Raw genomic sequence first — 25,363 nt, 5'->3', positions numbered from 1 at the left:
TTTACTCTTTTTCATTTTCCAAGAGACTGACGAGCGTAAGCGTGTAGGAAAGTCATGTTTGGTTTGGTCGGGGCGGTTTATTTTGTTTTTCGCTGTATTTGGCGCTAAATTAATTGTAGCCTGAAATTCGAGTCATTTTTATTTGGATAAATTTTGTATGGGATTAAAACGTCGGTGGACCTAATTAAGACAAGTATATTTTTTCAAAAAAGGGTATAAACACATTTAAGATTGGCAATGGAGTGAACATTTTGAATCGATTCATGTGGTTTAGGTAGGGAAAGGCTTAGAGCGAAAGCGAGGGTAATGGAAAGGGTGGCATTATAATATTTAACATCAGAACCGAATACTTTGTTTTCCACCACTTTACTTTTTCACTTATCAAAACAGCAATTGAAATACACGTTAAAAATATATACATTCAGACTATCAATGGAATTAACCCCAGTAAAGTGCATAACAGCAAGATATCCTCATTAGTAAGCGATCAAACAACGCTCGGAAATAGTTTATTTCACCCTTTATTATACATACTTGTACCGATTAAAGAAATAGTACCGGAACAAACATGTCAAATAAACCCAAATTATTAAGAAAACAGAGAAAACCACGACTTGTACGTATGATCAGTATTGTCGTTTCCGATATCCGAAAATAATCGTTTTGTTATAAATCACTAAGCGGAAAGTACTTCAGATGTTTCGTTTGAAGTTGTATACGCCTATGAACTTATCAATCCAGCTGAAATGTTTCGTTAAGTTTGAAATGGTAACTCACAACTCAATTGCGCGAAACTCAAAGCTCAGTTCAACTGTAAGCTTTCCGACGCACGCTTTCACTACGGGGAACAAACGTACAACACGTTTCGAATATTTAATATATTGTTATATAAATCATGCGTTTTTGGTAAGCATAAATTGTACGATAAATTTCAAATTCTACCAAAAACTAGTTTTACGAAAACATACTGAAATTTTTGTCGTGTTAAAAGTGTCAAATTATTATTAACAATTTATGGAATTATTCCTCCCAAATATCACGAACAAATTACTTTGTTTGAAAAATACATGAAAAAATGCCAAACCAAACACAAACAATCAACCAAACGTCGAAAACGGATTAGCAGCTTAGATGACATGAGCGTTGTAAGTTGCCTTCACGGTGCAACGCTCGGTCTTCCTAACGCATCAGCCTGCTTCGTTTTTGGTATAACGCCTACCTTGACTGGGGTCATGCAGTAAACATACCACTAACATGTTTGCATTTTGAACCACCAACGAAGCGGAACATTAACTTATGAACGAACCCAAACAGTGATGCACGCGCATCGTTTGAACGAACGCAAGAAAAGCGCAACCCCAAACAATAGTCACACCACCTCAAGCTCAAAGTGTAACGCTCCGGATATTCATACGGATGAGCTTTATTTTGAGAAAAACACGCTTCCTGCCGGAACATCTACCACCTTCCGCTTTTGCTTCCTGGTAGAGATTGTGGTTGCCTTAAGAGTGTTTTTCCTCAAATGTCTTACGAAGGCTTAACCAAAGGACATCCGCAGTGAACGATGACATTGGCTTTGGGTTCTTTTCCTCGTTGGTATGCGATACTAATGAGAGATTTCATCTTCTTCAAATTTAATTGGGATAAGTTTCAATTAAACCTTCACATTAATGGAAGCTAAATTATTCCTCTATTGGGTGTTTGCAAAGAATTCCAATAATATTTCACAACTGATTGATTAATGACCATTTTTATTCTACAAATTGTTAGTAAAATTAGAGAAGTTTCATAAAAAAATGTCCGCGAAAATGTAGAAACTGATTATTTCATTTCTATCACCAAAAATAACTAACCACGTGTTTCCCGGCTAAATGAATTCCCGCGTTGCTAACGTCAAAAGTTCCGTCGGTGAGAATGTGAACGAAAGAGAGCTTTTCTCTTAACAGCTTACGCACCCCCTTTTTACTATCAATTGACAGATCTTTCGTTAGTAGAAAGAGTGCTTTCCACCAACACGATTGCCACCCACCGGCCAAACACTAAAGCCAAACATCGCTACAAAGCACCGTCCGAAACCCATACACCCACCAACCAACCCTAATGGGAGGCCCTTCGCCGTCCGTTCGCCTTGATGGTGCCGTCGCCGCTAGTCCGTTGTCAGCGCTTTTTTCTTGTTTTGGTTTTGCGATGAACTAACACCGCACGTTGCCAGAGCACTATGACGTATGGCCGCGACCGGGCGGCCGATGTGGTGATGGTGGTGGATACGGACAGTGGAGCGACCATGATTGAAGGAGCCGAACCGCATTTTTTCGATCCACACAAACGTGCGCTGCGGCTCGAGCTGTCAGTTTCTCAACAGACGCGAACCGCGACTGACCTAAAACCGTTGCACCGTGGTCTAGCGGAGGCTTTAGACGAATCTCTGCTTGTTATTAGTTCCTTCGCTGTTGCGCGTAAGTGGTGGATTGTTTCAGGAATACGGGGCTTTTGCCGTTGTGGTGGGGTGTCTTCTCCTATTTCAGTGTGTCAGCTACCGTGTAAATCCTCCCAGCAGACAGTTATTAATTAACCGGGCTTACCAGGATTGTTTGATTGAATCGAATGTCAATGGGGAGAGGGAATTAATTGGATGCTAACAATCCACACTCCCTGCTTCGTGAGATGGTGATCAGTGAAAGGAATGTAGTGTGTGCGCGTGTGTCTCTCTATCTCTCGCAACGTGCGGTCCGTCGTGTCCTCGGTGGACGCGCCACCGTGGAAACGAGGAAATGTGCAAGCGAATAATTTATCGGAGAGTTTCGAGTGCATCTACTTTTCCCTTCGTGACACACCCGGTCCGAACAAGGTGACCAACGATTCTGTAACGATTGCGAGGCTACCGTCGGAGTTTTCCTCCAAAAACCCCGGTCCAAGGTCTGATTGAATGCAAGAGTGTGCGATAATAATAGCAATCTCGGCATGTGAGTGAGCAAAGTCGAGAATGGAAAACAACATCCGGCCAGTTATGAGTTCTTTCTCTCTGTGATGCACTATTTCATATGAAATAAGGCGAGTTGATCAAGTATAGCTTCGAATATAAGCCTTCCGGTTCCATTTCATCCAAGTCTCCGAAATGCCCTGGAGGTCCTTAATGCTCATTTACTCCAACCGGTAACCTTTGCCAAGCGAACGATGTGCCTCAGTAGGACGATAATAAAGATTCCATTTCAGCTTTTGAACCCATCCCTGTTGGCTGTTTATTGGCCTCCATGCTATGCGCCGTCCTATCAAACTTCTCCCCTTTTTTTCTTTTTTGCATCCCTCCGCCCGTCACAAATCTGCGCCTGCGGTAATTTTCTGTCGTCCTGCTTTGTCGGTGCACGTGATCGCAAAAGTGTTGAAAGTGCAAAGAAGTCTACCGTACGGCTTGCAAGCCAGCCGATGGAGCCCAACACCTGACGGGCAGCTGGAGTGTATTCGAGCACAAGGAGGTGGGGAGGGACCACACTGCAAGTGACCGCAGTAAATCAACAAAACCGTCCCATTCGACGCCTTCGCCAGCAGGCGGAGATTATAAGTGATCGAGCGCGTGATTTCTGGCGAGAAAATAAGAAAGAGTTGGCCACGATCGTGCATAGCGGTGTGAGTGTGTGAGCGTGTGCTTGGTTTAGTGCGCGTGTTTCGCGCGGGTGCAGTGAACGGTGTCACGGGGCCAGCACGGAGATCCTCCAAGATGGTGCAATGTACTCTGATCTGGGCCGGCATCGGTGTGATGATGGCCGTATCCGGCGCCCTGCTCGGTTGGGTCGTTTTTCCCCGTGCCGTGCATGAGAAAGTAATTGAGGTAAGTGTTTGTCTGTGCGTGGAGAATGTTTTAACACCCATTTGTGGTAGTTAACACAAGAAATGATAAAGGAATTTCAAGGTTAAACTATTGAGTAATGTTATGTTGTACCCGATTCCTCAATGTGTCACTGGCTTTATCTCGACGGCGATTGGAAGCTAATTTGTATTCTACTTCATCGTCCTCTGAATTTTTGTGGGCAGTTTGAATGACATTAAACAGCAAAATCCAATAAAATTAATGTATGCATAATCTTCTCCGCTACGTCACATTAGACAAGACGTAATATTGACCCCCTTTTGGTGTTATTTCTGGTGACCAAAACAACCAAATTTACACCAAATTTTGCGATGAAAATAAACTTCGAAACATCATATTTTTATTCGCGTAGTGAAGCTGTTTTAGATTTTGACAAGCATCTTACTTTCTTTTATTTAATTTCCCCTTGATCTGGAATTATTGTCCTGTATTTAAAATCATAAGCAAAATTAGGCGAGAAGCATTCTGAATGTAGCAAGTTTTGGGTAAACAAAAGATTTCAGTAGACTTTCGCCATTTTATCATCGATCGCAAATCTCTAAATCCGTCCTGAAAAGTCCTAAATTCAGATGTTCTTTTAAATATCGATGAATTTCGCCGAAATTTCAGAAGTTCTTGTCGTACAAAACATCTAATGGAAAAAAACATTTCGATGCTCAAATTCTACCTAACAATGAGGATTTTTTACACTAGCAAGCATAAATAAAACTTTATCATACAAGGCAACACGTTGCGAGGGTGGCGTGTAGTTTAAGCAAGAGGAAAAAAGTAATTCTGTAGGTCGCCTAATAGTTCACCCCCAACCGGTCTACCGAAAAAGCGCCCGTCAAACAGGTGAACGTTACCTTGCCTCGGGGACACGTTCTCGGCTTCCTGCTCTCGGATGGTCGTGTGCGTGTGATAAACATTTCCACCCCAACAACCATAAAGAGCCCCGTTAGCTTTGCCGGATTGACCTTGCCGAGCCTCTGGTCTATGGCCGAGCATCAGATACACACGCGCTACAATTTTTCCATTTTCACTGCTACGCTGCAGGGCTCACATTTCCGGTACGAACCTTGCGCCGAGTACCACCCTCGCCCTTACCGCGATACGCTCAGGTGACATTCGGTGTCCCCCATTACTACCAGTGATACGATCTTCTGGTTTGTGCACGGTTTTGGAAAATATCTCGACACGGTTCATTAACATCGCATCGTAACGATCACTAATAACGGTCCGAACGATATGGGTCTATGCATGGTGCTTTTTAACAGGCTAGACTGCGTTTTGGAAGATTCCACATCACCTGCACCGGGCATCTCGCTAATGGTGCGATCACGTTCGATCCATTCCTTTCCAAGAGTCGCGCACGTTTACATAACACTGTACGATCCCTAGCCACCACGAATCTCGAAACAATCAACCGAAGAAGAACTGGTTCACCGACAGCAAAGTTGTCGGTGGGATATTTCAAATATCATCGTGATATTTAAGCTCTGCACCATCATCGTCATCGGCCTGCGTCAAGTCCCTTACGCACTCGAAAACCTAGTCCGTAGAGTGTCTCCCGTTTTTTGTGTTTGAACAAACCTCCCGACTTTTTTGTGTTGTCGGTGTTATCCACCACAACAAAAAATCAACCACGATGACATGTAAAAAGAAGCATCTCGCCTCGAACGGCGCACACTTTGGGAAGAGATCTTAAAAAGCTTCTCCCGTGTTGTGTGTGTGTGTGTGTGGGCAGCCACAGAAGTGATGATTGCGTAACGATAGCCACCCCGTTCCGATGGTGCATGGTCAATATTCAATTATTGACCGCGCGGTTGCGGTTGCGAATCAAATCCGCGATCGAATCGTGAATCGAGACAGCGGACAGCATGGCGCTGGTGGGAAGCGCGCAATTTTATACGCTCGAGTTCATGTAATGCGGGAGGAAGTAAGAGATGCTTTTTTGGCAGAAATTGTGTTCGGTTTTGTGTTTTCTTTTTGTTTCCTATTTTACAGTCTTTTGGAGTTATAAGGCTCAGCATGTGTTACAGAAATGAGCTTAACTTATTGAATAAAATGACTTGCAAAGCAACGATTTCGTTACCCGAATTCGTTGCAAAACGATGAGCGAAATCTAACAATCTAATTAGTTATCGTTAAACCCCTATTTAATTCTTAAAAAATGACTCTCTATGACTCACCGGGCAGGGCAAGTAATCTTAAATTGTACCATTATTTGCCGAAGCTCTCCCAAGCGTTCCTTAACTGCTTGCTTACACTCCCCCTAGGTTCAACCGACACCAAGTGTTAACTGGAAATTATTGGCAGAACAAACACACTCATGTTTCGGTTGAGATGCGTCAGAGAATATCACACATTTCCCTGTTGTGTAAGGGGATTTTGTAAGATATTATCGAGGCTACAGGAAGAACTTGGCCGTGTAATGATCAACCAACATCTCGGAACACTTGAGTTTAATTTATTCTTCATGCTATCTACTGCTTGTTCCCTTCCTGTATTGACGTCAACAGCACCGGGTGCTTTATCGGCTTGAAAAGTGAACGTTTCTAATCATTGCCGAACTTTAACCTCAACCCCGAACTTCAATCTGTGCAATCAATCAGTTGTTCTGTTTGAGTCTTTAGAAGAAATGCACCCCGAAACTAACATAAGTCATCGCGCAAAGTCAGGGTCAGAAGTTCCTATTGCAGGGTTAGTGTCATACTTAATTACATCTCCCAACACGCTTCCCGTTTGAGTCACACTTACGGAGAATCACGCCCCATGAGTGATGACGGTAAGACGATCTTTGCCTGCCTCAGCAAGTCACAGAACAATAAAAAATCGCCTGATCAAGGCAGCGCATTGTTAGAAGTGAAATCAGTTGTTTCTCTGATAGCGATGAGCCACGATCTTGCGGGGAATCGCCAAGATCCCCAAATATATATCTGAGGAGTTGGGTTTTGCTTTCTGAGGTTCGGAGGTAAGTGTAGAAACATTAAACGTCACCGAACCATGCTGTTGACAAGCACAATTCATTACATTTTTTTTAATTTTCCTCACACAAACAGTGAGTAGGACAATGTGATTGATTCAACGCGGCGACGCACACACCGTACTGTACTGCAACGCGCATGAAGTTCAAGATCGTAGCCGATTGGTGGCGGCCTTTGCAATGCAGATTACCTCCTACGCGAAGGCACACATACGGTTCAAGATCATGACCCGTTTTTCTTTTCTATTCTAGAAGCGATCATTGTACTGCTCCGTCTGTCGTGTGCTTTTGTCGACGTAAGAAAGGAAGAATCATCACACAAATGTGACACTCAACGCTCAAGGTATACGTGGCAGACGTTGTGTGACGCGCGTATAATACTAGAGTGCTCTAATAAATGACACTAATTAAAAGCTTGGAAACTCCTCTTGCGAGCACACGCGCGACCTCAAAACGCAACCTTCTGTGGAATGGAATCTTATTATGGCGGAAGGCTAGGGAAGGATTGTTCCTTGTCGTGATGTGTGCTTTTTGAGCATAACTATTTCCTTGTTGATTCTTCCTTCGGAGGCTTTCAAAAAACACCAATTAAACCGTTTCAGATTATTTTGTTTGGGTGCTGCTATACACAGCAGCAACTGTAAAGCGTACTGACTGACCTGAAAATTCACCTAATCGATCATTAGCGTACCATATTTTTTTCTTTACATCATTATTAAACCCTGCATGATCGATGAATGTTGCTCTCCTTTCGAACCTTACTCAACGAACTCGAACTTATGCTGGAATTTTGCTGTACACAATCGGATAAAGTCAAAATGTTCCCGGTAGGCGCTTGGCCCCAAAAAGTTGCTCTGCTTTTTCCTGCTTTGTTTACCCAACTCGTACATTCACCTCGCTGACGCACCTCGCCGTACAGTGAATCGTTGTTGGAGCAAATTTTCTCCAACCGCTAAACAAACCTCTTCCACACAGCGCATAATTTACAAATAGGCGCGAGGTTCAGTTCTTTTTTTTTGCTGTTATATCTACTGCGTCGGAAGTTACTTTTTCCTGTTTGCTGCTGGGAGTGGTCATGTTGTCGATCCCGCTATCTTCACCCGAGCAAAGGTGCCCTTGATCGGGGCAGATCTAGCGTATGGGTAATGGGAAGAAGCAACCACAACGGCGAAAGATCGAACGAATTGATTGAGCGAATGGAATCTTACGTATGAAGTAATGCGGATATCACACATTGTTATTGCTTTTGTGTGCGCTAATTTATCTTTTCCCGAAGGTGCATTTTATGCTAATTGAAGCAGTAAATCAATGGAGAGATACTGCAGGTGTCGTTATTAAGCTGATTGAGATGGTTTATTGGAGTTTTTTATTTAATATTTCATACAGGGAGAATGCTATTTTGTAATGAATCATTGACTATTGGAACAAATGAACGTTCAAGTAAAGCATCTACAAAAGACTTCAATGCTTTCCTGTGGTCAACGATATTAAGACACGAACCCTCTTGACAGTTCAAGAAATTGTCGAAATTTATTGCCAAAAGATCATTTGTGAAATAAACAAAGTAGATGATATTGAACTTCAAATCACATTTGCTATACCTCTCACTACACTATCTCTCCATCGATACTCGCGCCTCCACGATAAAAAGGAAAGGAAAAGTTGTTCCTTCAATTATACACACGTGCAACATTTGCATGGTGGTGGTGCTGGCGCTGCATCTGCATGGAGCATACACACCAGTCCACACATGTCAGGAATGTCGTCGTGATTTGAGCACTGGTGGTTGATGCATTTAAAAAATCATGCAAAGTTCACAGCCTTTATGGAGTGGCTCATAACACCACGATCGTTCATTGGACTGTTGCATAATTTCATGCTAATTTGCGGGCTTACAAGTTGAGCGTGATCTCGTAGAGTGACGTTCAAATATAGCTCCCATTCACTACAATCTGCGGAGCCTAGCAGATCTTGCAAGGCAATTGTGGCATGTTTCTTCTTTCCAATATATCTACTATTCGTTCGCGAATGTTTGCAATGTTTCTCAATGCCGTATTTATGTGCTTTGATGTACAATAATTTCGCTGCTTTTTGAAGTATCAAACAAGTCTTCAAAGTGTGTGTGAGTGTGTGTTGCTGGAGGCGCTCGTAGCATAATCATTGTGTATAATCTCCCGCGTGGCTAAACGACACGATCATCATCATCATCATCATGATCACCACCAGCAAGCAGCAACTTTGACAGTCCTGTGAATTCATTGTTGGTGTAGTTTTGCTTCTCATCTGATCTGACCAGTGCCGTAGTTAGCAATGTGTTCCCATTGTGTCATAGAATGACCCGCAGCAAATCGTACAAATCATCACAATCGACTATTAAAATATCATTTGCATCCATTTAGTACCATTTTAATGTTTCTTCTTTATTTAAACGCATTTCATAAGGAATGCACAGAGATCCATCGAAGAACTTTTTCGAATGGAAAAGAAGAGGCTTACTCACAACTTTTTTATGCATTAAATGTGCCAGTGCTGTGCATGTCTTCCTAGACAAGCGACATTATTCCGGCGCGGCATGTAACAAAAACGCCAAACTCCACCACTAAACCGGTGTAAAAACGAGCTGAGCTTTGCACAATTGTTAGCGAGCTTACCGGTGTTTTATGTGTTATTTTCCACGTCCGGTAGTCAGGCGATAGGTCAATTGTTTTCAATACACCAAGGAAGCGGGGTTTTTTTTCCATCGTGTATAATTTTGTTCGCCGCTCGACCTCTTTTTCAAAGCGATCCACCGCACAACCGGACCGTCCTGAGCATGGTTCCAGCGTTAAACATGCTCGATTCGATGAACGACGTGTGCGTTATTGGAACCGATCGGTGGTGATCGTCTGCGAAGGCGTTGCATACCTTCCACAACCTTGACCGTTTTCACCAACGAGGAATATCAATAGGGTTTGTGTTTTCTTTCACAATGCGCATGCTATCGAAAACATCGTGCGGTGGCTGAAAAATCCGAAATCAAAACCACACCGCCCGGCTTCTGTCAAGGTGAATGGGACACTTGCTGTCGGTGGGCAACTCTGCTTAATGCTCGTTTGTTGCATTTGCTGCGTGCGTCTTGTCGGGCTAGGTAAATGATCATCATTATCATTAATATTGTCATTTGGGATTGTCAGTGCTTGAGGACTACGGTCGAGCATGCTGTTTGGGGTAGCAAAACTTACTTACATACAACGATCTATACAAATAATACAAAGGTAAAATCAAATTCATGCAACGTTTTTGGTGAAATTAAATCCCGGGAAGTGGGATGACTTTCTAGTCTATTATATTGGTCATCAGGTGTGATCATCATTTCGTATGCTAAAAAGGTAAACTGGTTAGACCACCCACCTTTTGAAGATTTCTTTGATTTAGGGTGAAAGGCACGGATGAGGCAGCAGATGAATTTTGATTTATTTATGTTTATTCATCTGCTTTCAAACATTGTTTCGCATCTTTTACAAAAGCATTATTTATTTAGTATATGGATTTTTTTTTTAGTTACAACGTACAACGGTTATCTAAAGTCCAAAGCATTTGTTCTATCAAAAGCGTTCATCTGAACCGCATGTGAAGCGTATTACTCATCCTAATTGTTCGATGAGCACATTCATCGGTTCTCACACCAATTACAGTAAATATTTTAAACACCACAGGAACAGCGCGATCGGTGCGTTCTGGGAAAATAGACGGATTGTTTTAAGCGTCATTTAGAGCGGTAAACTGTTATTACACAAACACTTTGCAATATCCGTGATCAAATTCATCTAAAGCGAATCGTTTTTGTTTTGTTAAGTAAGCTCTTGGTTGTATAAGGTTTTTTTGGTCTTGAAATTTAACACTTTGAACCGTTTCCTGTGTCAATTTTTCGGATCGTTGCTTCTATCTTTATTCAATCGATGTTGTTACAGCTCTTGATTGATTGAATACCTAGTTTACCTTCCACTCTTTGTCACATATTATGTGACAGATTTTCAGCTATCTAGTTTCATTTATACTCCAAAAATGGAAAGATTACTGCGTTGCCTTGGTAAAATACTAAACAGAAAAAAACCTGTTGGAACGCCATCGCTTGAATATTACAGTTCCATAATTTTGCTTACCGACCGGAAATCTGGGGAGAGCAGCAACTGCAAAACTTTCTAACGTTGGACATGTATCGACCAACACCTGATTGCTCCGTTGAGCAATGCGCTTAGGTTTCTACAGGGCCCGCGTCTTCCTCCCCGCGGTAGGATGACTCAATTCCGGGAGCACTTTGTACAGTCAAATCCGTCACGAAGTCGTTGCACTATCCGGTTCGCCCATGACGTGTGGGGAATGGGAAAAGTGGTCAATTTTCTCGCAACCTGTAGATAATTCACTTTCCTTTACTTGCGCTTCAAACGCCAAAAGGTAAACTCTCACTCGTGTGGCAATTAGTTTCGATCAGGCTAAAGACTGGTCCAATCGATCGAACGAAACGGTAGAGTGTGTTTTTTGTGTAGAAGATGCTGCTAAAACGGAAGGAAATTGTCGTTGCTTGCGGCAGCCATGATAGAATTGCACAATGCTACATCTCCCCGCTCGAAAGGTGTGTTTAGGTAAATACGGACTGTGCAATACGCTCTTCCGTCTTTTACTGCCAAACGATTAATGATGGCTCAAATCGTCATCGTCATCGACTTCACAATATCCCGGTTTATGTCCGATTCATGGTACTCTTTCACTGCGTTGAAAAAAGATTGCGCAAATAAAATCAATCGCGTTGTAGAGGAAAGTTGCAACTCAAACAACTTCAACTCACATAAGTAAATTGGAAACTTTTGGTCACACCGTTAATTAAAGTATCCCAAATCGTTTTCAATACATCATGGAAAGATGCCATCTATACTGGCGACTATCCCTTTTACATGACCCACTTACTTCACAACGAAGCTAGGAGTTCCAGAATGGAAAGTTGTTTTTTAGTGGAAAGGAACATTTCCTCCGTCCTTGAAAATGCAATTTGTGTTGCATTCGAAAGTGAAACTGATGCATGCAATCTGCACTTTTAGTAATAGTTTAGTACATTTCGGGTTACAGTAACATTTGAACATTTATTTTTCATTAAAACGAGCTTTTGTTCCAAAACAAAACCAACATTAATTATCTTGTGTGGTTTATTTAATGACCAGACAGACTAGACAAACGCATTATTCTGTCCCTTCTGTAACAGTTGATAAAGATCGCATCCTTTTATCGTAATTGTTTTCATGTTTTGTTAATAAATAATTCAATCAGTTCATAGACCATCGTGGACAACAATCGTGATGGAATATGATAGATAAACCCCTATTGATGGGGCCAAACCCCTATTGATGGGGCCGTGGATGAATACCGCCTAAAGGTAGACAATCCGCTGGACACGCACAGTGATCTACGGAAAAAGGCAACTTTGGTGATGACTAATAATTTTGCTCTTTACTTATGATTAATAAATTTATATTAATGAGGGGTCTATTGCATATCATTATGTTCAGCTCATTTATGTAGAAAATAAAATATTATTGCAATAATTCCCCCTATGTTGCTACTTTCAATAATCGTAATTGCACGATCGTACGGTTGGTTTTATCTATATTCAATAAAGCACGCCTAGTACTCAATGACCAGATCAGATGTCTACTCTAAGATACGTCACGCAATGCAACAAAACCCAGCAAAAGCATATCAAGCGTATTACTTGCGATGTTACTCCAGCGTTTCAATCGTAATGCATCAGTTCCCCATGAAGTAATCATAGGATTCGAGTGTAATTGTGAACGAAAGTGAGCAATCAAACCATTGAACGCAATCGTCCTGATGACGCTGCGTTGATAAAGGTCGTGAAAACGGGAAAACGGTTTAATTGTGCCCTAGCACGAACAAGCCCCATTTTCTTTCTTCTCGCCCCCTCGAAATGCGGTCAGGGTTCAACGTCGAAGGGAACCGTATCGTTAGGCGCGTTGTGCGCGTAGAACACTTTTTCACCTACCCGATTATTCGTCAAGGACGTGTTACTTTTCATATGAATATCCTTGGCCTTGTAATACATTTTCTCAATTTCCACTTTCACTTTCTTTCAGGCTACCGAGCTGCGGCAAGGAACGGATCAATATAAGCGATGGGAAGCATTGCCACAACCGTTAGATTTTAAGGTATACATATTCAACGTCACCAATCCGTACGAAGTTATGCAAGGACGGCGACCGAAGGTGGTTGAAGTTGGACCTTACGTTTATTTGTAAGTTATAATTATAAATTATGCGCCAATGGACCAAAAACTAATGGGAAACTGCTTTTAGCCAATATCGTCAGAAGGATAATATACGGTTTAGCCGGGATCGTTCAAAGGTTCATTTCAGTCAGCAACAGATGTACGTTTTCGATCCGGAATCATCCTATCCGCTAACGGAAAATGATGATCTTACTGTGCTAAACATGCACATGAATGTAAGTAAAATGCACCAGAGAAGATTCTAACTTTAATAAAACAGTCCAACCCCTTTTCCCCTCTTCTTGAAGAGGTTTTTGTGAACAGTACTACTGGTCATATAACCTAAACGATCAGAGCGGATTAATCATTAAACTGACCCCTTATCGAACGACACTATACTTTAAATTGTACAGTTTTATTTACACTACAAACTAATCAAGCCAACGGACACACTTAACATACAAATACGCACACACACGAACGCAAGAGTAAAATAATCAACAAACGACTGCGGCAATCTTAATCCCTATCCTGTACTTCCTTCACAAACAAAAAAATGGCTACACTCGTACACTTTGTGAACTGAATGGGATCGAAAAGTGCAAGTCGGCTATGCAAACCGTGCACCTAATGGCACCATTGAATCGGACGAAATCTTAAACAAAACACCATAAAAACAAAAATTATCCCTTACTTTTCATCCCTTTACAAACTCGACCACTTGTCTTTCCATTTTGTATTGTTTCTTTCATTTTTCGTACTTTACCACTTTTTCTCACTCTACCTCTACCTCTGTCCTTCTATCTTCTTCTGAATTTGTGTCTCTCTTCTGTTTTCAGAGCATTTTACAAATAATCGATAACCAAGCAAAGGAAACGATTACCAATTTTCGATCGGACGTGAATAATACACTCGAAAAAATTCCCGTCGTTAGAGTCATTAAACGGATCATCGAGCGCACCACGCCGATCCAAGTAAATGTCTAGCTAGTATAATTTTGTTTCGTTTTGTATCTATTTTGAATCTGCTTGCTTGGCGAACAGTTTGTTCCAGCCAAACTGTCACTGTGTCATCATACCGCTGATCATACACGCTCATATCGTATCATACGAATTTGTTCGGTTGTTTTTGTACTTCTTCTGGCCTTCTTCATTCGGTATTCTAGTTCCATTTTGCCCGCATGTACTGATCACACTATTCTGATTGTTATTAATCTATCGCTCGTACGTTTTTCTAGTGCGCACTGTATTTGGGGGCACGGTGATGTGGGAGTTCCAGTTGGGACGAAATGAGAGCACGCTAACCACGTCCTTGGGATCGACTAGTGTGTTACCAATTTATAAGTCATCCTATCTTTTTTGTGTCGGTCACAGTTTCTGGAGTTTGGTGTCTTTTTTTCATCTCTTTTCCCTCCATCTGTTTCATTAAAAACTACCTTCTTACAACTTGCGCCACCACTACCACTTGGCGAACATTGCTTGTTGAGGCTTGGCTGGCTCAAACTTGGCTTCTGTGTAGTGTTTTGTGTTCTGTTTTTGTATTGGGTTTTGCAATTGTTGCCCCGTTTTGTTGCTGCTGAGTGTGTATTCGTGTGGCTTCCTGATTTGTGTGCATAATCCATCAAACGGTTCGGGTGGTGGACTAATGGGTGTTCGGCTCGGGTCTCGTACGTCTCCTACACCTTCTCGTTATTTCATTTATCTCCCTGGGCCAATATAATCTCCTTTCGCTACCATCGTATCGGTGGAGTTGTTGGCATACCATCCACACTTCCCATCCGCACGATCATCCTTTTCCTGTCAGTCCGTAATATCATTGCCCATCGTTCGCAAACTCATCGGCCATCCACCAATGCCATCCGAACTGGTGCCCAACTCATCAGATTTCACACAAACGCCACTGCCTGCACACAACGCGACGCGACAGAACCGACCACGAACGTACAGCACATGTGCAGAGTGGAAGTTACCGATGGTTTTACACTCATTTTTCATTTTAAAACGACGTCGATGATGATGTCGCTTCGTAATGGTGTCCACACTCATAAGGGGAACTTTAATCAAACGATAAAACAAACAAAAACTCTTCTTCAACCAAGACGCATAGCTTTGGTACGCAGCACACATGAAACGTTCCGGAAGCCTTAATGTTACTGAAAAATACATTGCCATCGCATGCGAAGGACGTGCCGGCAAAGATTGAGAACGCAATGTTGTGTTCCAAAGTGTGGGGTTCGTCGCTTGATCTCACAGAGCCAGCATTGAAGTTCTTTGTTGCTGTCAATGCAAAACAAAAGTAGTACAGCACGCGAACAGCGCAATCAGAATGTTTATTTAAATCCTCACTTTCTAATCCTCGTTTGACCTAGATATCATACTGCATAATATAAATGGTTTCATCTGGACTGCTCATTTGCCGATTGGTCCGTACCACACGACCTCAGGTTCGTCATGACATTCACCAGTGTACGAGTAAACTTTTGACTTTTGATCCTCACCCGTTCCACCACCGATCCACCCTTCCTTTCGAGGCGTTTTGACTAATTAGTTTTAGTTAATAATCTCACTAACCGGTTAAATATCTCATCACAGAACTAACGAGAGTGACTAACATACGATCAATACGATCACGAGGCACGCATAACATTTATCATTTGTCAACCTCACTCTCATCATTTATCGTATTGCTGTTTATTTGTTCGTATTCATCTCCATTTATTATTCGGTAATTTTGTTTTTATTCACTTTTTGTCTCCGGTACGCTTATCCACCCATTTCGGGGGACAAACAACGTGGCTATGCAACACAAATAAAAATATCACCACACGCAACACGCACACAATCGGACGATGCTTTCTGCGGCGCGATTCGGGTTTGCAACTTTCCAAACCAAATCGGTGCCAATGATGCACTTTCGCGCTGGGTGGGACATAACAGTCCATTCTGCAAATCGCCGAAGACGAAACGTACGACAGCTTGCGATTGATCAATGTCGAGCTGAACCGTATCTTTGGCCGGCCGGACACGATGTTCCTGCGGACGACCCCGAAACAGTTTCTGTTCGACGGTGTACCATTCTGCGTGAATGTGATCGGCATCGCAAAGGCGATCTGTAAGGAGATCGAAAAGCGTAACACTAAAACTATTCGCACCATGCCGGACGGGAGTTTGCGGTTTTCGTTCTTCAGCCATGTAGGTATTACGAAGGACAAATGGGCGCTAGATTAATTAGACGAACGAGGCTTTTACGAAACTAATGGATGGAATGTGATATTTGCAGAAAAACATGACTGACGACGGAATGTTCACGATCAACACAGGGATCAAGGATCCTTCCCGGACGCAAATGATTGAACAGTGGAATGGACGAACAACGCTCGATGTGTGGAACAATCGCAGCAGCGGATTACCTTCGGCTTGTAATAAGATCCGGGGTACCGATGGATCGGGCTATCCACCGTTCCGAACCGGTATCGAAAGGATGACAATCTTCAGCACAGATATCTGCCGGTAGGTGTACACCTCAAGAACATCGAGAAATGTTCATATATCTTTGTTAATTATCTGGTTGATAGCTCTTTTTCTTGTCAGCCTAAAAGTATGCAATCTTAGCTACACATTGGCTTATTAGCAGTAATCCATTGCCTTTCCATCACACAGAACGGTGGACATTAAACTCTCCGGGACATCGTCGTATGAAGGCATCCCCGCACTACGGTACGAGATCGACGGTAACTTCCTGCACGAAATCGGACCCGAGTATGGTAATGAGTGTTATTGTGTGAACAAGATCCCGAAGTCGATCGTTAAAAGCAATGGTTGCCTGTACAAGGGAGCGCTGGATCTTTCCAACTGTTTCGGTAAGTCTCTTAACCAGACATGTCTATAGCTGCACAGGCACAGACTATAGACTTAGTTCAGTCGAAATTAGAGTCTAAGGAAGTTGAAATGTAGCTAGAATAATGTGTATTGCAGGGCGATGTGTTTTTTTTCTTCGGTGAAACATGTTGCTTTGCGCATAAATAACGGCAATTGCATCACACACTTTATCGTTAACATGCGATAAAATATGATTATTGTCTCAATTGAAGTGCGCGATAAGGCTATTACGCGCTGGTGCTGATTGTTAGCAGTCATCAAATGTTTCGTTGATCCACCGCTAAAACAACGGTGTGAGATCGCATCACACGGGCGAAACACGATAACAAACCAATTTACAGCATTTTCAAGTGCTCTAGGGTGTGAGAACGCTTTGCAAACTTCCACACCGTTTTGCAGTGTGCGTAGACAAGGTGAGCCTGAAAAAAAGCTTTTAATTTTATGCGTACCGAACCTGTGGAACAGGTTCAATAGTACTGCATCTATTTTTACCGATTGCAAAGCGTTCTAAAGGGGAACCGGCTTGCTGGTTGAGCGTGCGATAAAACAGGCTTAGTCACGAGCAATGCCCGGGGAAGGGATGATTTTATGGCGTTCAAATTTTCACCAATCAATCCAACAGATAACGTTATCACATCGAGCGGATAGAACATTAATAGACACACCCTTCACCACCATTTGCAACAAATTAAGTCGTATCGCGATCGTTTCCCTCCGTTGTAATGCGTTGTAAGATGATAGAGGCTAGTGTGATCGAACCGATAGCCCATTCAGCACACGCACTCCAGTGGGCTGACTAATCGCGGACTTTGGTTTCCCCTTTTTCTCACAACCACCGCCAATGCGCCATTAACACCCGCATGACCCATGATCGTCATCTACACAGCAGGCGAAAATGTGCCATTGTTTATCAACCATTGGTTGGTTGTTTGCTTGACGATTTGTGTAAACACACGCTGAAGGAACTTAAATGAAACGATCGGAGACGAACCCACGGGCGCGCGCTTAAATGTCAAAAGGTACATTTTTAATCCCACACGATGAAGAATGAATCTTCGTTTGTCAATGTCTAACTACTGATTTTTGTTCTTTGCTAAAATTCCTATCGATTTCATGAGCAAAAACTTGTATTTTAAGATCTTGATTACGATGATACATTGCACCGTAACAATGTATTGCAGGTTTCTGCTAAAGTTTGTTCTTTTTATAGCTGCAAATCAATGTACATCACACCGAGTGACCATTCCTTTGCTTTGTCCTGCCCACACATGGGGGTTTTGCTGTCGCATCATTTACTATGAGCGATCCGATCATCAAAGTCCACCGACAGCACCCGCAGACAGGTGCCAACTTATGCAAATAAGTCACAAAAATGGAGAACGGAACTGGCCCGAAGTTTTTCTCGAAGCAATCAGTGCACCTTTTTTCGGGGGATGAATCATTGGGGGATTTATTTTTGAACAACCGAAAGAGCTATCGCATTAGGAGTTTTGAAGACCTATTTTGTGCTTCTGTAAATATCACCGTAGTTCAGCTGTTTCGCTGCTTTATTGAACGCTGCACTGTCTTACCAGTCACGCGATTAACCATCCTGGAACCAACGGTTAAAGTCACTAAACCTCGTGGTACGCTGTATGGCGTCGGTCGTCGAGACAGGTGGCAATGTTGTCGCTGCAGTCGTTGGACGTTCGGTGGCAGTGATCGTTGCACGTTGCCGGGAGGCAAACGGTTTGAACGTGTACACCGGCATGGCAGTAGTGATGGCCGGACGTCGTCCGAAGTTGTTTAGATAAAATTCATACAAACTTGTTGTAGACCGAGTGGTTGGTGGGATGGTTGAAGTGGGAGTTCTTTCCGTCTGCCGCAGATTGCTAGACTTTGCACCGCTGGTGGTGCTGGTTGGTCGAGTGGTGGGGATCGTACTCCACCGTGGCAACTTTGTTGTACTTGCCCATGACCTTGTCGTGCGGGTTCTCGCGGTGGTAGGAGTCGTCGTGATTGTCGTCGTATCGCTGCTGGGCTCCTCGAAGCATCCGTGGATGTAGTGCTCGGAACGTCCCTTACAATACGGACGGTAGACAGCCCAAGCATTGAACCCATCGCCCGACAGTCGTGTGTGCTCCTCGTAGATTGTCTTCATACACTCGATGTCATCCGTCAGATCGTTATCCTCCAGATCCGAGCAGGACAGTCCACATACCCAACCCTTTCCCGGCGGGGAACACCAATAGATATCGCTGATTTGGAACAGTCCGTGATCTTCGCTTCCATCCGCATTCAAGCGTCCGATGGCCGATACATTGTAGTTCGACTCTCGATGCGCAATACAAACCCAGGTGGCGATCTGATCGTACGGCATTCCGTGCCGGTAGTACAACTCCTGTGCCAACTCGCACCGTTGGTACACCTTGCCGCGGGGGAAATTTTTGGGCGGTGACACCGGCCGGCGAGTGGTCGGTGGCGTGGGAACGATCGCATTTTCACCTTCCTCGAAGCATCCGTCAAGCAAGGTGGCACTTTTACTCTTGCAGTACGGTTGATATACTGCCCATGCATTGTACCCGTCGCCGGAAATGCGCTGATGTTCCTCGTAGATGTGTCGCATGCAAGCGAGATCGTCTGTGATGTCACCGTCGCGCAGCTGCTCACATGTGACCCCACAAACCCATCCTTTACCGGGTGGAGAGCACCAAAACTCATCACTCAGCTGAAACATGCCATGGTACTGGACACCCTCCGGTCCGTAACCGATCGCAGACGTGTTGAAGTTTGATTGGTACTTTGCAATGCACACCCAGCTGGCTGTCTGCTCGAGGGAGACACCCTGCCGGAGATGAAGCTCCTGAGCTAGCTCGCACCGGTCAAACACCTTGCCCGGTGAGAAGCGAGGACGTGGTGCACTAGTTGGAGCTGTAATGGCAGGCCTTGGTACTGTTACCGGGTGAGGTGAGTCGTCTTCTTCTCCAAAACAACCTCGCACAAACGAGCCCGAGCGACCCTGGCAGTAAGGTTTGTAGACGGACCACGCGTTGAACCCATCTCCGGATAATCGCTGATGTTCGTCAAAGATCGTACGTACACAGCGCACATCGTCTGTAATATCGGAATCCTTCAGTGCGTCACAGCTAACTCCACAGGCCCATCCGTTGCCGGGTGGCGAACACCAGTAGATGTCACTGATTTGGAATAGTCCATGATCGCCACTCCCATCCGCATTTAGACGACCTTCCGCCGAGGTGTTGAAGCGACTCTCGTGGTACGCAATGCACACCCACGTTGCCACTTGCTCCTTCGGCATGTGGAATTTGTGCAGCAGGTCGTTTGCCAGCTCACATCGATCGTACACCTTGCCGTTGTCCGCTGTGGGTAACTTCTTCGCTGGCATCGTGGGTACGGTTGGTGCCACAATTCCTGGCCGTGGTTTGTTGGGTGTGGTCGGATACCGGTCCACAGCTCCACTTGCTTCATCAAAGCAATTGTGCATGAAGCTCGCTTCCCTACCCTCACAGTACGGCTTGTACACTGTCCAGGCGGTAAATCCATTGCCCGAAATTCGCTGATGCTCGTCGTAAATCATCCGTATGCATCGTACGTCGTCCGTAATGTCGTTGTCCCTCATAGCGTCACACGTGACACGGCACGCTTTGCCCGGCCGATTCGCATCGGCAGAGCACCAGTAGATGTCACTGATTTGGAACAGTCCATGATCGCCACTCCCGTCCGCATTTAGACGACCTTCCGCTGATGTGTTGAAGCGACTCTCGTGATAGGCGATGCACACCCAGGTTGCAATCTGTTCCACCGTCATTCGATGTCGATCACGCAACTCCATCGCCAGTTCGCATCGTTCATACACCTTCCCTGATGACGCCTGCACAAGATTTGCCTTTTTCGCCTTCGCCCGCTTACGCTTAAAGTACGCCTGCACTCTGACGACCTCCTCATCCAGACAATCATCAAAAGGAACTCGCAATCTCACCGACCTTGGCCAGGTGTCACCTTTTTCCGCACGGCAGGCGGTTTTGTAGATCGGCCAGCCGGCAAATCCATCGCCCTGCTCTCGAACGTACGCCGCGTGGATCTTCAGCATACACTCAATATCATCGTCCAGCTCATCGTCGAGCAGATCATCGCACGAGGATAAACCACAAATCGAACCATACTTTGCGCACGCGTATCGATCGATAATCTGAAACAGCCCATAATATCCACTGCCACTGAAATGCTTGAACCTCAAGTTGACAGCCGACCCATTATACGCCGAACCCTGCTCGGCGATGCACAACCAATCACCGATCTGATCTTCCGGGACGTGCTTAAGCGCCAGCTCACGCGCCACTTCACACCGCGTCCAGACGCGATGTGCCGCGCCAACGGGAGCGCTGCTCACGATCAGCACGACGATCGCCACGGACAGGATCACCGCACGTACCATCCTAAAGCGCACACAACACTCGCAATACGAACATTACTTTACCGCCGCGAGGTGCCCGTTCAGCTTCCTAGTTAACCGGTTGCGCAGCATAAACTAACGCGCGATGTAGCCGAGCACGAGCTGGGAAGCTTGCTGTCGGATCGACCCAGGCCGCAGATCTTGGCTGAGCACGAACGAACGCATCTGCTCGCTCCCACGTGGAGAGCAAAACTTCGTCCGCGTCGGAAGGGGCAAAATGTATCTCTTTCGCGCGCAGGCCGCTTAGAACTTCCGTCGAAGATGGAGACAGTCCGCGTGACGCCTGTCAGCAGATATTGGATTACTTTGTGGATTGTATTTTTGGAAGAATTCCACACTTTTGCAAGGCGATCGTGAGAGGTGCCATGATCCTCGAATCGACTCACACAAAAAACATATGATCGCAGATGTTTTCACGATTTTTCTTTTACGGTTCATCGCATTTGCCATAGCCGCGAGTTCTTTGAAGCAGTTTTTTCGTCACGATTTCTATTCCCCCATTCATGAGGCACATGCAAAGCCATAACGGTTTTATGGGCGTCATTAGTAACACTTGGTTATCGGATGATTATCACGTCAGCGATTAAGAGAGTTAATTAAGACGAACAGTCACATCAAATGCCATTGAGATTGAGGTATTCGGTCTAAACTTCTCTGGGTGATACCGACAAGGATCATACAGTTTATCTTTAAATTTTATACTTTTATCATTGATGATTTTCTCTCGATGAGTAATATGTCAGCCATCTTTTTGCTTCACCTATTAAGATGCAAATGACGTCGTATTTCGTTGCTCGTCTCCATCTAACTCTCCAAGATCATGTAGACGTGAGTGATTAATTGACTGTTTTATGACTGTTACTTTCATTGCTAGATGCACCGGTGGTACTGACGCTTCCTCATATGCTGGGCGTAGACGAGGAATATACCGCACTGATTGACGGCATGGACCCTGAGCCGGAACGGCACCAGATCTTCGTGGACGTGGAACCGGTAAGAAATCCCCGAGTGCCTCGAATAAACCCCCAGGAGACACATCTATTCTACGACATTTACGACGTTTGCTCTTTAATTCGCAGTACACCGGGACACCCTTGACCGGTGGGAAAAGGGTACAGTTCAACATGTTCCTGCGGCGGATCGACGCCATCAAGCTGACCGATCGGTTACAACCGACACTGTTTCCGGTCATCTGGATCGACGAAGGTATCGCACTGAACGAGGACATGGTGAAGCTGATCGATGACAGCCTTATGAAAGTGCTCAGTCTGCTGGATATTGTGCAGTGGGCGCTGATCGGCGTTGGCCTATTGTTGGCCACCCTAATGCCCATCGTATACTTCGTCAAACGGTGCCGGGGTAATGACAGCCGAACGGTTAGTCCAGCCGTAACGGCCACGACCAGTGCGGCCAGTCTATCGATGGCGACAGGCGTTACGGGCGAACGAAACAAATGACCTTCGCTGACGATGCTAAGTCTGGACTGATGAATGCTAGCACCACAAACACGCACACACAATGCTAGTGGTTCTACTAGCGATCAACATTTTAAGGTGCCAATGAGATGCGTTGCACGTGTGTAAGGGGAACCATCACGTGTGCCTAAAGAGTGAATGGTTATTGTATGAATGTGAGTTATGCACGCGTGAGATGAACGTAACGTTGAATGTGAAACAAACCGCGCGCTTCCACCCAAACTGAGTCAGAAACCGATGCCGTCCAATTTATCGAACGGGTTTGTGTGTTTTAGGTAACAGTCTTGTTTTGAAATAGCTACCATCGTTTTTGCTTGCGTTATGCGTACGATTATCGTATTTCTGTTTTCTTCTAATGAATGTGATTTACCGTAAGTACATTGTAGTAAGCAAGAAATAAAATTTAATACATTTTTCAATAAAACGAATCCACGAAATGGTGCGCGTGTATGGTTACTTTTCAGTTGTTATTATAATAAAAGGCAGGTTTTAAAATTCATTTAGTAAATTTAACCCGTGAAACATGTAGTTATTTCCAATTTATAATAAACAAGTACATATTATTGAGAAACATGCAACGGATGTTATAATTACATTTTTAAAAAATCAGATTGATGTCAGACGTTTGCCTGACAGTTGCCGACCTATTTTATTGAACCCCAATTTCCTTTGAATTTCACTGAAAATGGTGCTGGTCTAGGGGTAGCCCATGTTATGCGAGAAATTAAAATAAAAACGTGAATCGAAACAGCGTTGAAATAGTAATTGATGTTCGTTTTGTGTCAACTATTGTGGAAAATTAAAACAACATCACCTGCATCGCAGTCTTGCCGTCAATGAACTAAACGTCAAAACGCCCCATACCGTCTGACACAGTTTAGACCGCGGTCTATAAAAGGCGTTTCGCAGATATATTTTATAATTTCGATTGAAGCAAACGTATTCTCAGATGCAATTCGTTGAACATACGTTCGTCTTCAAATATTCGTTCAATTAGCATGAAAAGCAATGAAATGATGGTCGATGGTTGATTTTTTTATTCTTGCACACTTTGTAGGGTTGCCTGTTTGTTGATGGAACACTTGCATACACCACCGTCTAAGCTCGGCTGGTTGCGGGAGTTCCGGGATGTGATTTTTCTGGCGTGGCGGCGATAAAGACGGTGCGATTTTATGTGCGTGGTGACGAAGGTGATGATGGGTGCGTACGTGCAAAAATGTCGCTTACTGCGTTGAAAACGTTATGCTACAATGTGTTCAATCGTAGTGAAAGCCGATAGAAGGCTTCGCCCAACGGTGGCAGCGTCCAGAGTGGCTTCCCATCGTCCCGAAACGTCCGGCGTCGTTGTACGGTGCATCGAATACGATGGCTTGCATTTTCATATGGTGTTTCTTACTTGTGAAGTGTTTGCTGTACGTGAGCTTTCGCGAGTGATTGTTTCATAATGAGAAAATCAGCACAGGCTTCAGTTTGTGTGCGGTGATTGAATTGTGGAAAAAAATCCAGTTTCCTGTTTGCTCGCAGGAAGTAAATTGCCTGTTTTCCATCGTTCAGGATGTCATCGAACTTCCGATGTCCCCCTATGTGTGAAATGTTTTTTTCCTCGGCAACCGGTTCGCATCGGTTTCCACTCAAGGGTGGTTGCCATGCAAAAATGTGTGGGGCTTTACTCGCTGCTTTACGAAACACGCACGGCGATGCGTACGGTGCGTGAAATTCATGAGAAAATGTAGTGTTTCCAAAAAAATAATGCCACAATCCTGGGTTGTGCAAAGTTGCAACATCATACAAAGAAAGAAGTGCATTAGTGCTGCAAGGCATCCTTGTTGGCTGTACGGAAGAGTAGCGACGCTGTTAGTTGTGTTTTGTGGAGGGGGAAGCATAATTTCACTATATCGTCATCGTCACACGGAGCGCATTATCGTGTCGTGTGGGGGATTGCTTCTCAAGCTTCATTGCGTCGTCATCGTCATTCCGGGGTTGCTCGGCGATCGTCATACGATGACAAGAATCGATTGATTTCGCAGCAGAGGCGCGTTTGCGTTGGCTTGCATCGGTGTATCAGGCAAACAGGAGGACACTGCCGAAGCAGCGCGGGTTCCTCGATAGCATCGCGAAACGTCCTATATTTAACGAAACTAACGTCAAACAGACAGGGGTAGAACAACATATCGCAACAAGCGAACTAGGGCGAAAAAAACAACATATTTGTTCATAATTGCATTCGACATGCTGTCGAAATTAGAAAAAGGATAACTGTATCAGTTTTCGGCAAATTGTTCTATGAAAGCTAAATAATGTTAAACTGTGTTATGAAATGAGACCTATCGCTATCTTAAAATGAATATCTATTCTTCAAAGTATGAAGTTTGTCCGCATTGTTTACTTCAAATTTTCCAAGAATATCAAAACGTGTATGCTGAATTCAATGTTTTTCATTAAATTTGTTGAAAACCGAGGCTTTTAAATCG

At 44.1% G+C, this 25,363-nt stretch overlaps 2 protein-coding genes across 2 annotated transcripts in view; one reads left to right on the top strand and one right to left on the bottom strand.

The window, feature by feature from the left end:
- The first annotated feature begins 3,391 nt into the window (after nt 1-3,391).
- LOC128303100 (mucin-19) overlaps nt 3,392-25,363 on the top strand; it is a 36,814-nt gene continuing 14,842 nt past the window's right edge. Inside the window, exons 1-9 of the mRNA XM_053039954.1 lie at nt 3,392-3,826; nt 12,956-13,113; nt 13,175-13,322; nt 13,926-14,060; nt 16,023-16,277; nt 16,366-16,595; nt 16,746-16,945; nt 22,292-22,410; nt 22,497-22,857. Of these exons, the coding sequence (XP_052895914.1) occupies nt 3,716-3,826; nt 12,956-13,113; nt 13,175-13,322; nt 13,926-14,060; nt 16,023-16,277; nt 16,366-16,595; nt 16,746-16,945; nt 22,292-22,410; nt 22,497-22,857 (1,717 nt within the window). The 5' untranslated portion in view covers nt 3,392-3,715. The remainder of the gene's footprint in view (nt 3,827-12,955; nt 13,114-13,174; nt 13,323-13,925; nt 14,061-16,022; nt 16,278-16,365; nt 16,596-16,745; nt 16,946-22,291; nt 22,411-22,496; nt 22,858-25,363) is intronic.
- LOC128302371 (uncharacterized) lies at nt 18,483-21,399 on the bottom strand. Its single transcript, XM_053039182.1, has one exon. It carries the CDS (start codon nt 21,397-21,399, stop codon nt 18,547-18,549), a length of 2,853 nt encoding a protein of 950 aa, XP_052895142.1. The 3' UTR covers nt 18,483-18,546.

Source organism: Anopheles moucheti, chromosome 3 (assembly GCF_943734755.1).
Source record: "Anopheles moucheti chromosome 3, idAnoMoucSN_F20_07, whole genome shotgun sequence".
NCBI classification, from domain to species: domain Eukaryota; kingdom Metazoa; phylum Arthropoda; class Insecta; order Diptera; family Culicidae; genus Anopheles; species Anopheles moucheti.
Note: the sequence above shows the minus strand (reverse complement) of the source record. Positions and strands in the feature narration are given on the sequence as shown.